This window comes from Mangifera indica, chromosome 12 (assembly GCF_011075055.1).
Source record: "Mangifera indica cultivar Alphonso chromosome 12, CATAS_Mindica_2.1, whole genome shotgun sequence".
NCBI classification, from domain to species: domain Eukaryota; kingdom Viridiplantae; phylum Streptophyta; class Magnoliopsida; order Sapindales; family Anacardiaceae; genus Mangifera; species Mangifera indica.
The window spans coordinates 4,981,810-4,996,194 of NC_058148.1; the positions used below are offsets into that span (position 1 = coordinate 4,981,810).

Below are 14,385 nucleotides of genomic sequence, written 5' to 3' on the forward strand. Positions count from 1 at the left end.
AACATCATCTGAACATTATTTTTATTTCATTCTATGTCGATTGGACTAAGATGAGGCAAAGATTTGACACCTTGTTCATGTAACTAAATCTCAAAGACTATTCATGTCTTAATCCATCATACTTTTGTCACCAATCAATAAACTCAAGGTCCTAACATGTCTTACTATGGATGTCAATTGATAGACTCTCCATGTTCTAGCATGTCCTACTTTAGACACTAATTGATGGACCTTCAATTTTAGGCTACACAATAGTGGACACCAATCAATAAACTATCTTATAACCTTATCTATGTATAATGCTATGTCACAGATGCCTTCTTGCAAAACATCCTTAAAAACATATCTCAAAAACATGTTTATATGAGTGGTATCAAATCTCATAAACTACGGAAAATTGAATTCCCATACATATGCTTTAGAGGTATCTAAGCCTTATATGTGTGTAAGGAATTTTTAGGTCACCAGAAACTAGCAAGAGCAGTAGAAACAATTAAAAATTTTAACTCAAGAACAAACAACCCAAAAATCCTAACTAGGATCACATTTTAGATAAACATTTTCATGAACATGGCAATAACATCTATGGGGTGTTTACAACATAATAGTTACATTTGATGGCTCATTCAGACTTTTCCTGATAATGAATTTGCTTTCTAACCCACAATAGGGAGGCACCTCGAAGCATGGACGAAAGAAGGCTAAAATCATGTATAGGCATTTATTGGAACATGATGCATGAGGAAAGTGTATAAAGAGATAGATGTTCGTCTATGTATTTTGGCAAAAGATGTGAAATTGTGAAATCACATCTTTATTTTTAAAATGCTATGAATGACCATTTATTAATGGATGAACGATCATTCATCCTTAATCTTTATCTTGTATGATCTGTGATTTAACTAAATCTTTGGGCAAGAATTTGGATAAAGTTTTATCCAAATTTGACTTACCATGCATAATCATTTATGGGGCATAAATGACCATTCATGATCAAGAAAAAGTCGAACTGGGCTAATTCAATTCTATTGGGCAAATCTAGTCTATTCTTAATTTTACCTAAACTTAAACATGTCAGGATTATTATACTTTGGACCCTAAAACCTCTCAAGACTCAAGACTCTCAATTCAAAATCTAGATTCAATCCATCTCGAATAATCCTATACCTCAAAAGTTTGAACAACTCCTATATGTGTGACTTATAAACTCTCAATTAGACTAATAGTATTAGGATTCAAATTGAATCCAAACACATACCAAGATTGCCCTCTAGCAAGGTATCATGGTCACCAAGTCAACAGAGTGCTAGTGAATAACTTTAAGCCTGCTAGTATTACGAGATTCTTAATTAAACATTTAAATCTAAAGTTTTATCCTTAATTCTCTTTCCTCAAGAATTCGAAACAATCCTTTTAGAATTTTAATTTCTAACCAGCTTATTGAAATTTGAAAGTTATTAATTTCATTTAATTACTATAGCTATACACTATATCCGTAGTTACTATATATATTTTTAATGATCTTTGGTATTAGTAAGAGACAGGAAGATCACTCACTAAATATGTAAAGTGACTAACTTAGCAACTGTTTATCTATTTGTTTTTGTATACACTTTTATAACTCATTTATTATGGATTATTTATTAATAAAATTATATGCAAACAGTTTTAAGTGTATAATTGGATATATAAATAATATATCATCATGTGATTAGATGATTTTAAATTAAGAATAAAGTGATATCTATGATAAGCACAACTCATGCCACCACATGACAACTAGTACAACTAAATATAGCATAAAATATTCTGTGTATAATTTTTGTGTATCTCATATAAATCATATCCTTGATCTCATCTAATACTGTATCATAGCTAACCATATACTGTTATTGTTTTGTATTGTTTACTCCAGAAACAAATATCAACAATAGTAAGTTTGAGCAAGTTTTTGCCAAGCCTCCCTTGTAAAGGAAACGACAACAACCTGAGGTAGTATTGTTTCAAAGAGGGCGCTGATTATCTAGCCCAAAATAAGTTGACCTTGGCTATACCAAGAAGTGTAGGCAAGATTGACTTCATTTTCGTTGAGGAATTTTGGTGGTGGAGACTGGCTGCCATCAATATGTTGAGCTAATTTATACCTATATGGAGAAGGCAGAAGTTGCATTTGCCATAGAAGGTAATTTGAAGGGGTTAACTTTAATGGTATTAGGTGAGTTACATTCAAAAGAGGGGTAACATATGGTATAGATGTAGTTGCAACCAAATTCACGATTTCTTTATTGTTAGCCATGACGCAAAAAGAAAAGAGATGTTGTTAAGTCGTGTGACTTCGATATCATAAAATAATGGAGATAATATTGAGACTACAAACTTACTGTTATTAATGTTTGTTTCTTGAATAAAAAATACAATACAAAAGCTGTATATGGTTAGCTATGATACAATATCAAATGAGATCAAAGATATGATTTGTATGAGATACACTAAAAATATACATACAATATTTTATGTTATATTTAGTTATATGAGTTTTCATATGGTGGCATAAGTTGTGTTTATCAATCTAATCATATAATAACACATTATTTATATACTTAATTATATATTTAAAACTATATACACGTAATATTTCTCATTATTTACATAGAGTTTAAAGGATGGTTGAATGGTTGATGAAAATATAATTTCTATAATATATATATATATATATATATATATATTTATTTATTTATTTATTTATAGAAAAACATGAGAAATTTTAGATTTAATTTACTAGAAAACTAATATAAAATTATAGATAAAATAAGTCAAATATGATAAAATACTTTTATAATAATAAGCTTTGAAAAACTAATAATAACTTCAAAATAAATAATATCTTGAAATCTTACAAACAATCTAAAAATACTCTCGTAACATTGTATAAATAAAATATAAATTATATTATTATTATTTTAAGACAATACTATTCATCACACTTCTTGTCAAGAGTACTATATAATCATAAATAAAGACTTTGAATAAAGTAAATAAATACAATCAAACAAGTTTTAGAATCTAATTTATTTTTATCTCTTATAAGTCTAAGATCTAACAAAATTTTATTCAACGTCAATAATTATGTATTGTAATATTTCCCTCTTTTATATCAAGACATTGGACAATAATTTGCGAAACTTGGTACAAAATGGGCAACTTTACCTTAATACCCACATTATAACAAACATTAGCTTAGTGACATTTATCTAAACAGATCAGTACATTACTTATTTCATTATTGAACGAATATCACCACACAATTTACAATCAAATCACACTTTCTATATTGCTCCTGTAAACAAAGTCCACCAATAAAAAAAACTCTATCAAATCCAAATTTGATTGATATTCAAAAATTCTTCAGTTCAAACTATTTGCAATGCTTCAATAACATTATTGAATTATGTATATGAGAACTAAATTGAAATAAATGGAGAGATAGTTGTCGATTTAATGATGCAAGGTACCATGTTTGTATGGTTTAAACAAATTGTTTGAATTCCCAAAATAAGATATTCAAGAAGAGTTATTTAGTCTTCTTGTTGATAAAAGATTATTACTAATATTTGTGGAGACAATTTTTATCATCAATTGATGTATACAATTCAAAGTTTTACACAAGATAAACTACAATAACAGTGTTGAAGAGTCAATAATAGACTTAGTTATTTAACATATTGTAGAGAAAAAGTGGGACACATAATGGTTTTTAAAGTGGTTGGACATGTTTTTTAAGAGTATATGTCTATGGTTGTGATATTAATAGCTATGGGAGGATGTTTTGACAGAGTCACTACAAAGATTACAAAAGAATACCCAAAAGGGATTAGAAAGTGGAGGATAACTCTATTAGAGTTGTTGAGTTTGAGAACTTCTGTCATTGAACTTGAGATAAAACAAGGTCACTATTGAGTACAAATGAGATAACTTATGTCTATCTATTCATGTTATGTGTTTCCCTTTTTTTCCCTTTGTAATTTTGTATATTTATAGAATTCAAGAAAGAGGATACAGTGATATCAATTAAAAATTTGAAATTCAAATTTAAGCATTAACTTCTTAAATGGTTACACTAATTATATGATCACGACTAAGACTAAATAAGTATAAAGTTATTATTTTTCATCTTGAGAAGATGATATGGAATGGGTGCCAAGTAGCGAAAACTGTTATTTGATCAAAGAATGTATGTTTGCCAGTTGAAGCATAGGTTGTTGCTTTTGCCATTTGGTTGTTTCTCAAGTATCCACTTTATAGGTAAAAAACTATTATATAACAATTACCCCACAGTTTTGAGGATGCATGAAGAATTTCAAAAACTTTTTATACTATCTATTTAGAGTGATTCTAAATGGAGATAATAAGATCTCAATGATAAAAACTTCTTTAGTGGCGAGAATTATTGTTTTGTATGCCTCAAACCACTCACTAGTCATATCATTCCACTTATTCACGAAAAGTGAATAAATGTTTTATGTTTGTATCATAAGATGGTCGACATGTTTACGGACAAAGTTAATTGACTATGATTGTTCTTAGATTTTCCCTAATTTATTGGCCTAATTCTCTTGAATTTCCAATATTCTTTAGTCTTTTGATGCTTTAAAAGGATCATTTTTTGGTCGATCAAATGAGTATGTATGCTAGTTCGTAAGATGGTGAGTTACTCAACTCTAATAGCCTTTTTGTGGGCAAATGGACCTATTTTGCTTGTATGTTTAAGTGATAACTTGACTTAAACATGGCTTATCAGTTTATAATAAAATAAGGAAGTTTGAAGTCTGACTCATCTCTAAAGGAAAATGACACATTTGATAAGTGTTTGTTTGTCTTTTTAGTACAATTGGTAAGAAATGTATTTGTTCTTACCACTATAACATATAGGATTATGTGGGCATGCGGAGGCATCTTATGCCATAATGTATTTCTTAATAAAATATGAAAAATATCTCATATGGGCTTACTCAATTATGGAAAGTTCATGTATGCATGTTCTTCCTTTTCCTTTTCATCGGGTTTGAATGAAAAACCCTTATGTGAAGAATGAGTGTGGTCCATGTCATAAAGGCAAAGGCAATTTGCATAACAGTGATGGGTGGTATGAGTTATGATTGGTGTTAGCGTGAGATATCTTTTTAGGATAATCAACATATGACGGTTTGAAGTATGATGACGTCAGTTATCATGGACATTACAAATTTACACCTTTTTTGCTTGGTCTAAGTCATACCTATATATGCAAGTCATATTGTCCTTGGAGCTAGTATATACCCTATTATTGTAGACAACACTGTAACTCCTTATGTACGAACTAGATTCCAACACTAGTGGTCGACGCCTTTAGACGGGGAGTGTTTCTTTGCTTATCTAATATCAATCCTTAACCTCCTATCATGACTTATACTTCTAGCATGACAAAAGATGATATTGACTTGATATTGATTATCTCTTTAAAATTGAACTCAGGTGCCTTAACTACTTAGGTATGAAGTGCATTGTTGGGAAATGCTATAAGTGGAATGTGCTCTATACAATAAAGGACAAAACTTTCATTAATTCAAGTTATGTTTTGCATGCCTTAAATGGATTATTCGGATTTCCATTAGACCACCTTCTTTGGATAGGCCTAATTGGCATTCAGAAAGTTATACAGGTACAACTTACAAGTCTAATAATTGTTGGTCTCATTTACCAAATATAGTAATAGCACCATTATTAAGGACACTAAGCAAATGTTTTTCTTCGGTCGAAGTCATGTGTCAAGAGATGTTATCCATTAATTGCATTTTATAACTTGTGCTTGACAATTTAAGTCATCTCGCCTATTGTAGCCAAATATTCAATCGCTACGGGGTGGCAAGATTTCTAATCAGGGCTTTTGATTTTGCTTCCTATATTTGATAGGAATAATTGCTAATCGTTTATAAGAAATGGGGTTCTTTTTTATGTGATTGGTGGGAACGAGGTCTTTGACTTTGCCATTAAGGTGGTACACATCTTTGGCTTATGCATCGAGGATGACATGTTTATGTGTAATATTACAAGTCATTTGCTTAATTCACCTCGTGGTATGACTAAGCTAATACTAGGAAATGATTCGCGAAAAAAAGCAATGGTGTGCTCTCAACAATGCTTATTAATTATGCTTGGTGAGTTAAACTTTAAGTTGTAGGAGACACTTAGATTAGGAGTTTTGACCTCTTTAATGTGTATGTCCTTGTAAGGCTTCGTTTGTTTGTGTAAAGGGAAATGATTGTTTGAGGTTTGCTTAGTAACCTTTTTGTATAAGGTTGTTTCAGAAGAGATGTTCTGCCTAAGCTAAAAAGATTTGGGAAATTCATTCACCTATTAATGGGCATTAAAAGAGCAATATGCCAAAGATTGATGACATACTAACATCTTTGTTAGGAATGAAGGCTTTTTGTGCTAGCACTAAATTATTGATGAGATTTCTCGTTACAAACTTATGTACACAATTCAAAGCTTTGCGTAAAATAGGTTATTGGACTATATTACCCATCACAGAAATATAAATTGATTGTAAAGAAAGAGTTGGATCTAGTAGTTTTTTAATGTGGTTCAACTTATTGTTCGAGAACTTATGTCTACAGTTATAACCTTAATAACCTCGGAAGGGCGCTTCAACATAATGAGTATATAGTGAATAAAAAAGATGTCTTTAAGAGGATTAGAAAATGGAGGGATTGACAAGACTCGCTTCAACCAATTAATCTTATAATATCCTAACACTCTTATAGGATTTAAGAAGCTGAGACATATCCTCTGGCCTTACTATAATTATACACAAAAACATCATACACACACACACACATACATATATAATACTTAATTATAATATCATGTCTAGGCCTTCGCCTTACTACAATTATACAAAAAAAGAAAAACATCTTGATTTCCATTTCAAACATGAGAATAAGTTTTAGTTAGACCTTTGACCTCTCAATATTTACATAAAGTTCTAAAAAAGATTCACATAACATAAGCAAAACAAGACACTTACTAAGGATGTTATATCGTAGCACAACCTTAAGCGGAGTAACCACTCAACATGGTTCTAGAGGGGAAAATTTCTATAATGGTGAGCTAAAAGCTTAATAAATGGCTAGTTATAAAATTTCTATAAGGGGAAAATTTCTATAATAATTGAATGCATATTTGAAGGAAATATATAATAGTTCATAAATTATTAATGAACCCAAGATGTTAAATTTATAAAAAAGAATTTAAATCATCACCATTAAATTAAAATCATTTACTACTAATATTTAAGATTTATCAAAAAATGTCATACTTGAACAAATTATTGAAATTTCTTATTGAATGGATATAACAAGCTCCCAATAAAAATTTAAAGATTGCAATTATCACTAAACCAAGTTATAACCACTTTTAAATTTTAAAATTTGGTAACATGCTCACAACAACGAGGTTGTCAACGTTTCTATGCATATTCAATATTTGGATTGAAATTTAAGGAAATAAGCATCACATGAGTTATAAAGTATGTTTGGGAAAATCATGTTTAAATAGAAGACATAACACTTATCACATGATATGCATTGGCGAAAAATATCTAAATGATAACATAACTTAATACTATATTCATAATATAATGATTTTATAATAGAAATTTAGAATAATCATCATCGGGCAATCAACACAACCACAAAATAATAAATTAACTGTATTCAACTCTATAGTCACCTACAACACCAAACTAGGCAACAATTAACAATATGATTATACTCATTATTGAATTAAGCTTTCCTTTGGCTCTACAACTATACCCACATTAAAAAATGAATTGTTCAACAATTTCAGTCATCTATAAAACTAAATGTTAATCACCTTCATCCTTACAACCTCGCTAAACATCAATTCAATAACATTCAGTTATTTTAGTTCTCACATAGAATTGAACTAATTATCTTTCAACTCTACAACTATACAAAATAATAAATCAATTAACATTTAACAATTTCAACCATCTGTACAACTGAATTAAATATCTTTCAACTCTACAACTACACAAAACAACAAATCAATTAACATTTAATAATTTCAGTCACCCATAAAACTGAATTAAATATTTTTCAACTATACAGCTACACAAAACAATAATAACTTAATTATTCTGAAATTTCAGTTAGATCATAACTGAATTAAACAACTTTGACTTCCCAATCACATACAAATTCATTTTAATTTAATCTTCAGAATCTACAATAATATACAACATTAAATTTAAGTGGCTTTCAACTCTACAGTTACCCACAACCAAAATCACCAATATGCATAAAATTTCTATTGATTTATAAGACATTCCATAAATTCATAATACCATTTGTTAGGGATTTAAAATAAAAATATAAAATTTACATAAAATAAAATAATAGTTCAAAGGTTTGTTTCCTACTCATACATTTGAGTATGCCCAAGGCCGGTGTTACAATTCCCTATGAATCTTCCTCGTTCCTCACCCTATCCATATTTTTCCATTAGTTTCCTCTTCTCTTTCTTTTCCTTTTCCCTTTTTTTTTTTCTCTGCTTTCTTCTCCTCTCCCATTCTCTCATTCTCTTTTTCTTTTTTCCCTCTTTCTCATTGCGCTTTTGTTTCTTCCCGTAAAAGAAGAAAGCTTAATAGCTTTATTTAAGCCAAAGGATTATTTCCCACCCAAAGTATCCTCTAATCTCAAGTTTTCACCCCTTAACTTTGAAAATCCTATTTACTTACCCATGGACGATCTCTCTCCACTCAGTTGGACATCCGATCAGTGTCCAACGAAGCTTCGAAGATGACGGGAGATGAAGAGCTTCATTGGGAAGACAAAGTTCTTTGTCTTCCCAGACGAAGATGAGGATCCCATCTTCGTCTGGGAAGACAACCATCTTCCCAATAAAAGACATCTAAAAAGATAAGGAGTTTCGTCTTTCTGACAAAAAGCTTCATCTCCCATTGTCTTCAAAGCTTCGTTGGACGTCGATCGGACATCCAACTAAGTGGAGAGAGATCATCGAAGGGAGAAGAAACTTCAAGAGAGAGAGGTTGCTGGCAATGACACCAGAGATGTCACTAGAGATCTAGAAACTAAACCTTAAGGGGAAATTGTAATTTTTTAAAACTTGAGTTAGAAAAAAACTTTTAGTTTTTAAAGTTTAAAGGAGGAAAAATATATTATATTTTAGTTTATTTTTAATATTACAGATGAAATGATGATTTTGCCTCTAAAATCGTTAATTTTAATCAGTCATAGATAGCTATGTAAGATTTTTAAAGTTAAAGAGGAAAAACAACATACTTTGGGGGGAATAAGTCGTTTGGCCTGTTTTATTTAATGAATTAAGGAAATTTACACTTTAAGCCCTATACTTGTACACAATTTCACATAACCCTATTATTCTTCACAAAAGAATATTTTGGTTTAACCCTTTCTAACAAAACACATTTACAAGGATACCCTCGTCATGTTTGCTAGCTTTGAGAGCTTGTGTCACCAAACTTAGGAGGAAACGAGATCACCATTAATTATAGATGAGATAACTGAAGTTTTTGTATGTTATGTGTCTTCCTCTTTTTGCTTGGTAATCCTTCATATTTGTAGCATTCATGAAAGCAGTTATAATATTATTGGTCATAAATTCAAATTCAAGTACTAAATTTCTAAATGGTTAAACTAATGATAGAACTTAGACCGAGACTAATTAGGTAGAAAGTTATTGTCTTCCGTTGTAAACATGACTTGGATTAAATGTCAACTAACAAGACATGGTCTCTAATTGAAGGATGTCTACACGCTAGTTGAAACACGGACTATTGTTTCTCCCAATTGATCACTTATCAAGCAGACATGATACGGGTATGGAACTATTGCACAACAATTTGGTAGCCCATTGTATATCTATTACTACCCACATATGGTTGTATGTACGATGATTGTTACTTAAACATTGCTTGAGCAATGAGCAGTCAAATGCAGTGGACATCCCCTCACAAAAAATAAATGACATGCTAAGCCTATAGAAAGGTTTAAAACAGAACAGAATCTAAGATCTTGTTTCTCCAGACTTCAAGTACATTTGTAGAAACAAAGCTATCTGGAAACATGCATTTTCAACCACGAGTAGTCCTATATACATGAATGAAAAGCCTAACATGGATGATTTACATTTAATATAAAAGTGTATCGCTTATAAATATACAAATTCCATCATTGAACTATAGCTCAATCAAAACACAGCATATTACTTTATGAGGAAGCGAATAGAGAAGCTGATAGATTGCAGATAGAAAAACATCATTGTTGCTTACCGAAAGCATATTGTTCAAATTTCAAACTATATCTTCAACTCATCAAGAGTGCCTTTTCAGTATAAAGAACTCTGATAGGGTGTGTGTGGCTTTAACCTACACTGCGGTTATTATAGAGAACCTCAATGGACTAGCCAGGAGATGGAATGTTCACAACCATCTGATGCCAAAAGCCAGTCAATTTCAGAGGCAAATGGGATTTGTATCTTTGATTACAACCTGAGCATAATCTTTACCCTTCCAGACCCACGCATTCATCAAATATTCCACTGCTAGCACACTCTTGCAGAGCTTTTGCATTGACTTCTCTACTGAATCTCCACACATAATTAAGGCCAACAAGAAGCTCGGTGATTGTTGCTTCTGTCTTTTCTTGATTTGCAAAGTAGAGGGTTTGTACTAGAAGAACATTTGTCCTGGAAATTAAGTTTTGCTGCTCAAAGCTACGCTCAGATTGCCATCTAATCATATTATGAGCAAGTGGAGCCAACCATTCCAATATTGTTGTCATTGCAGTTGTCCACTCTCCTGCAAGCACAGTATCATAAACTGATGTAGCCAAGCTCTTTGTGTATGGTTTTAACCGTGCTCTCAGTGCAGCCCGTACACTAGCAGGTAACATATTGTACAAGTCCTCTCTTGCATCATGACCAATCAAATGGGGGGATGCCACTAGCTTCTCAATGACAATAATTACATTTGCATAGTGTAGGGCTAAAGCAGCACCACCAAGAGTTTCTGGAGGAGCATCCAACAGCCTGCCCTTGCCATTTAAGACTGAATTTTTAATATAAACTGTGTTTCCCTGGGGTAGGCAGTTTACAATGCCATCTTTTGCTCCATTAAGAATTCCCAAATGAACAGCACCTGGACTTGAATAATTGGTGACAGAAGAACCGTCAGCAGCCATCATGCATCCCTTGAATGGTCCTACTTGAGTCAATTGGTTGGTTTTCGATGATGGTTTCTTCCCATTAAAGCCAAGAGACATGTCACGAAGCTTCCACATCTTCTTCCCACTTTTATTATCCTTTCCAAAAATGGTACTTGACTTTGGAGTTGATCTCTGAAGAGGACCTGAATAGAAGTTGACATTGTTGTTCTTTCCAGAAAGAGGACCTGATTTTGTGCTTGCAGCAATAAGAGGACCTGAATGGTAATTATTTATATTTTTAGGTTTTGAATTTGGGCCTGAGTTACTAGCAAACATTCCAAGGGGACCAGATGAAAATCTAGCAATGCCAGTGTTGTCAGATGGATGAACTGAAGACTGCATTAATGCAGAAACTGAGTGGCTGCGGGGTATATAATCAGAAGCGAAATCTTTATAATCACCAACATCTGCGCTTGAGCTGATTCCAAAGGCGTCTTTGATCCTACAAAATAAAGTAAATAGTGATCTTGCCAAAAGGAGAACTGTATAATCATAGGTTTTGTTCCAAATAGAGACCTCTCTCAGATTCTTCACCTCCTGTTCCTTCCATGATACCTTCTTTTGAAACTCAAGCAAATTGTCTAAGTCATTATCATTACCCTTCATTCTCTTTAGAGTCTGTTTGTGATCTGAAAGCATTTCCATCTCTTGGTACAAAGTGGCATTTATCGAAATGAAACGTTCCATCTTCTTAACTTTCTTGTCCATCTTCTTCAATGTAAAACCCCATCCAAATGGGTCGGCACCAATCTTGATCAATTCTTCGTACGCATTCTCAAAGTTCTTCAATCCAGGGTGATTACACTTCTTCCCGAGCCTGGCCACAGATTTTGCCACATGTGCCAAAGTCTCTACCAACTCGAAACGTATTAAATTCGCAATGAACTCTTCATCCTCAGATATGAGCTTCTTTATACCCACAGAATTCATAATCTCCCCTCTCAACCTGGCAATCTGCTTATCACTTAAAGATTGCCAAAGATGAACCAATTTAGACATCAAGCCAGCAACTTCAAAAGCTAATACTCCGATCAATTCTTTTGGAGGGCCTGCTTCATGCTTTCGAGAATTTTTCCACAAATTACGCAACCAAGACTCTGCAACCATCTTTTACTCCCCCGAACGTCTATGAATGATCAAAAAATAAATTAATTAGCCAAAATTGATCCTGATACAAGTTACTGTGACTCATGAAAATCTTTTTTTTTTTTTTGATAACCAGGAAACTCATGAAAATCTTGAAAAAAGCAACTCTTATTATCAAAAGCACTCTGAAATTTGAAAGATATAAAAAACAAATGAACTTGATCTCTTACAAATCCTTCTGAAACGTAGGAAATGTTACAAATTAGAGCTTGAAAAGTTATTTTTGATAATTTCGGGATCCGAAGGCAGATCCCACCTTAACTCAACTAGTTGAACTCAACATCATTCTTTAAAAAAAAAAAAAAAGCATCCACAACTTTGTCAGCATTTTGTTTTTTAACTAAGAATTAAGGAAAGAAAAAGAAGAAAATTTCACAACAATATTGAAAACTTTTTTAGTGTCAAAGAATTCATGAACATACAAGCTAAAGCAGAAACAAAAATGACATAATCCTAACCCCATTTATTCACACCAGTGATTTTCCTTCAACAAAGACATTAACAATCAATCAATAACCCAGAAAACCAAAACCAAAACTTAAAACAAAAACAACCATTTTCTCCAACCACACAAAACATATAATCCCCGTTCAACATCCATCAATCTCTCAAGTAATAATAAAAAAAAATAGAAAAAGGCACTTACTGAATACACGAGTAGATAGTGAAGTTGGAAAAGGTTGGAATCTTTTGAGAGAACTGGAATTATGAGAGAGAAGGAGGCAAGGTCAGAGAAGACTAGAGCCACATGGGGCAGGGAGGAAAGCAGAAAATTGGTAGAAACGAGTGAAATTAAAGATATAAAAAAAGACTTTAGTGTTTCTTTTGCTTTCTCAAACCCCTTTACTATCTCATATTTCCTTCTCAACCCATATCACTTTTTCTTCTCAACAAATTTTTTTCATTTTTACCTCACACATCAAAATCTCCACTCCATGACTTGCTATGAATATGGAAGAGAAGATAATCTCAAATTCTCAATCCTAAAACTTATATACGTAGATGACTCTAAATTTAATCCATAAAAATACTTAATTTATCACTAAAGTAGTTAATTTAATTGAAAATTTTCTTTTTCATTGTTATAATATATAAGAATACATTTATAATATATGGTTTCCAGAATTAAAAGATATTTTAAATATATATTTTTATTATATATTTTTATATATTGATTATACCAATTTGCATTTTCTTATATAAAATCTATGATAGGTATAAATTTATGTATAAAAAAGAATAATAAAAGAGATATATGTATTCTCAATTTTAAATACTTAATAAGGTATCTAAATAATATTATATCATGAGATTAAGTGTTATTTTATTTTTAATTTAAAATTATTTAATTAAATAATAACATATTATTTAAGTTTTTAATTGAATATTTAAAACTGGGTATTCATAGTTTTAATGATAACAAAATAGTTATCTATAGTCTTACAACTAATTTCAAGCTAAATTCTCTTGTTAACAAATCTTATCTTATTACTTGGAGTACTTACTTAGGGAAAGTGCTTATTGAGGTGGTAAGTCAATTCAAACACATAATGGTGTTGGCAAAGGAAAGAGGAGGTTGAGATAAGAATAAGAGCATGAGAAAAATTAATAAAATAGTTTGGTGGGTGTTAATAAAAGTAAATGCGTGTGCATGAAGTGATGTTTGTAATCATAAAGTAGTCAGATAAAGTTCCACAACTTAGTGGAAAAAGTAGTAGGAGTGTGAAGTTTGAAGATTGACTTTAACCCCCTTTTCCAAAAGGCTACATATTTTACAAACATGAAACTTCAATTTTCATTTAATAATTAAAATGCAATTTTACTGTTTTTGGGTTATACCTTAGCTTTGCTTATTATAAGGTTAAAAGAAAGTTACTTGTCAAATTTGATGTCTTTTATGCTTTGTCTAATGTTTCAATAAAGTATGATG

The 14,385-nt window shown here is 31.4% G+C and overlaps 1 protein-coding gene across 1 annotated transcript; it reads right to left on the bottom strand.

Moving 5' to 3' along the window:
- Window positions 1-10,092: 10,092 nt before the first annotated feature.
- Window positions 10,093-13,380, bottom strand: LOC123193052. Its single transcript, XM_044605824.1, has 2 exons — window positions 13,102-13,380; window positions 10,093-12,435 (listed from the first exon to the last, which is right to left on the bottom strand). The coding sequence occupies exon 2, from the start codon at window positions 12,414-12,416 to the stop codon at window positions 10,608-10,610; it is 1,809 nt and encodes a 602-aa protein (XP_044461759.1). The 5' UTR covers window positions 12,417-12,435; window positions 13,102-13,380; the 3' UTR covers window positions 10,093-10,607.
- Window positions 13,381-14,385: the final 1,005 nt, after the last annotated feature.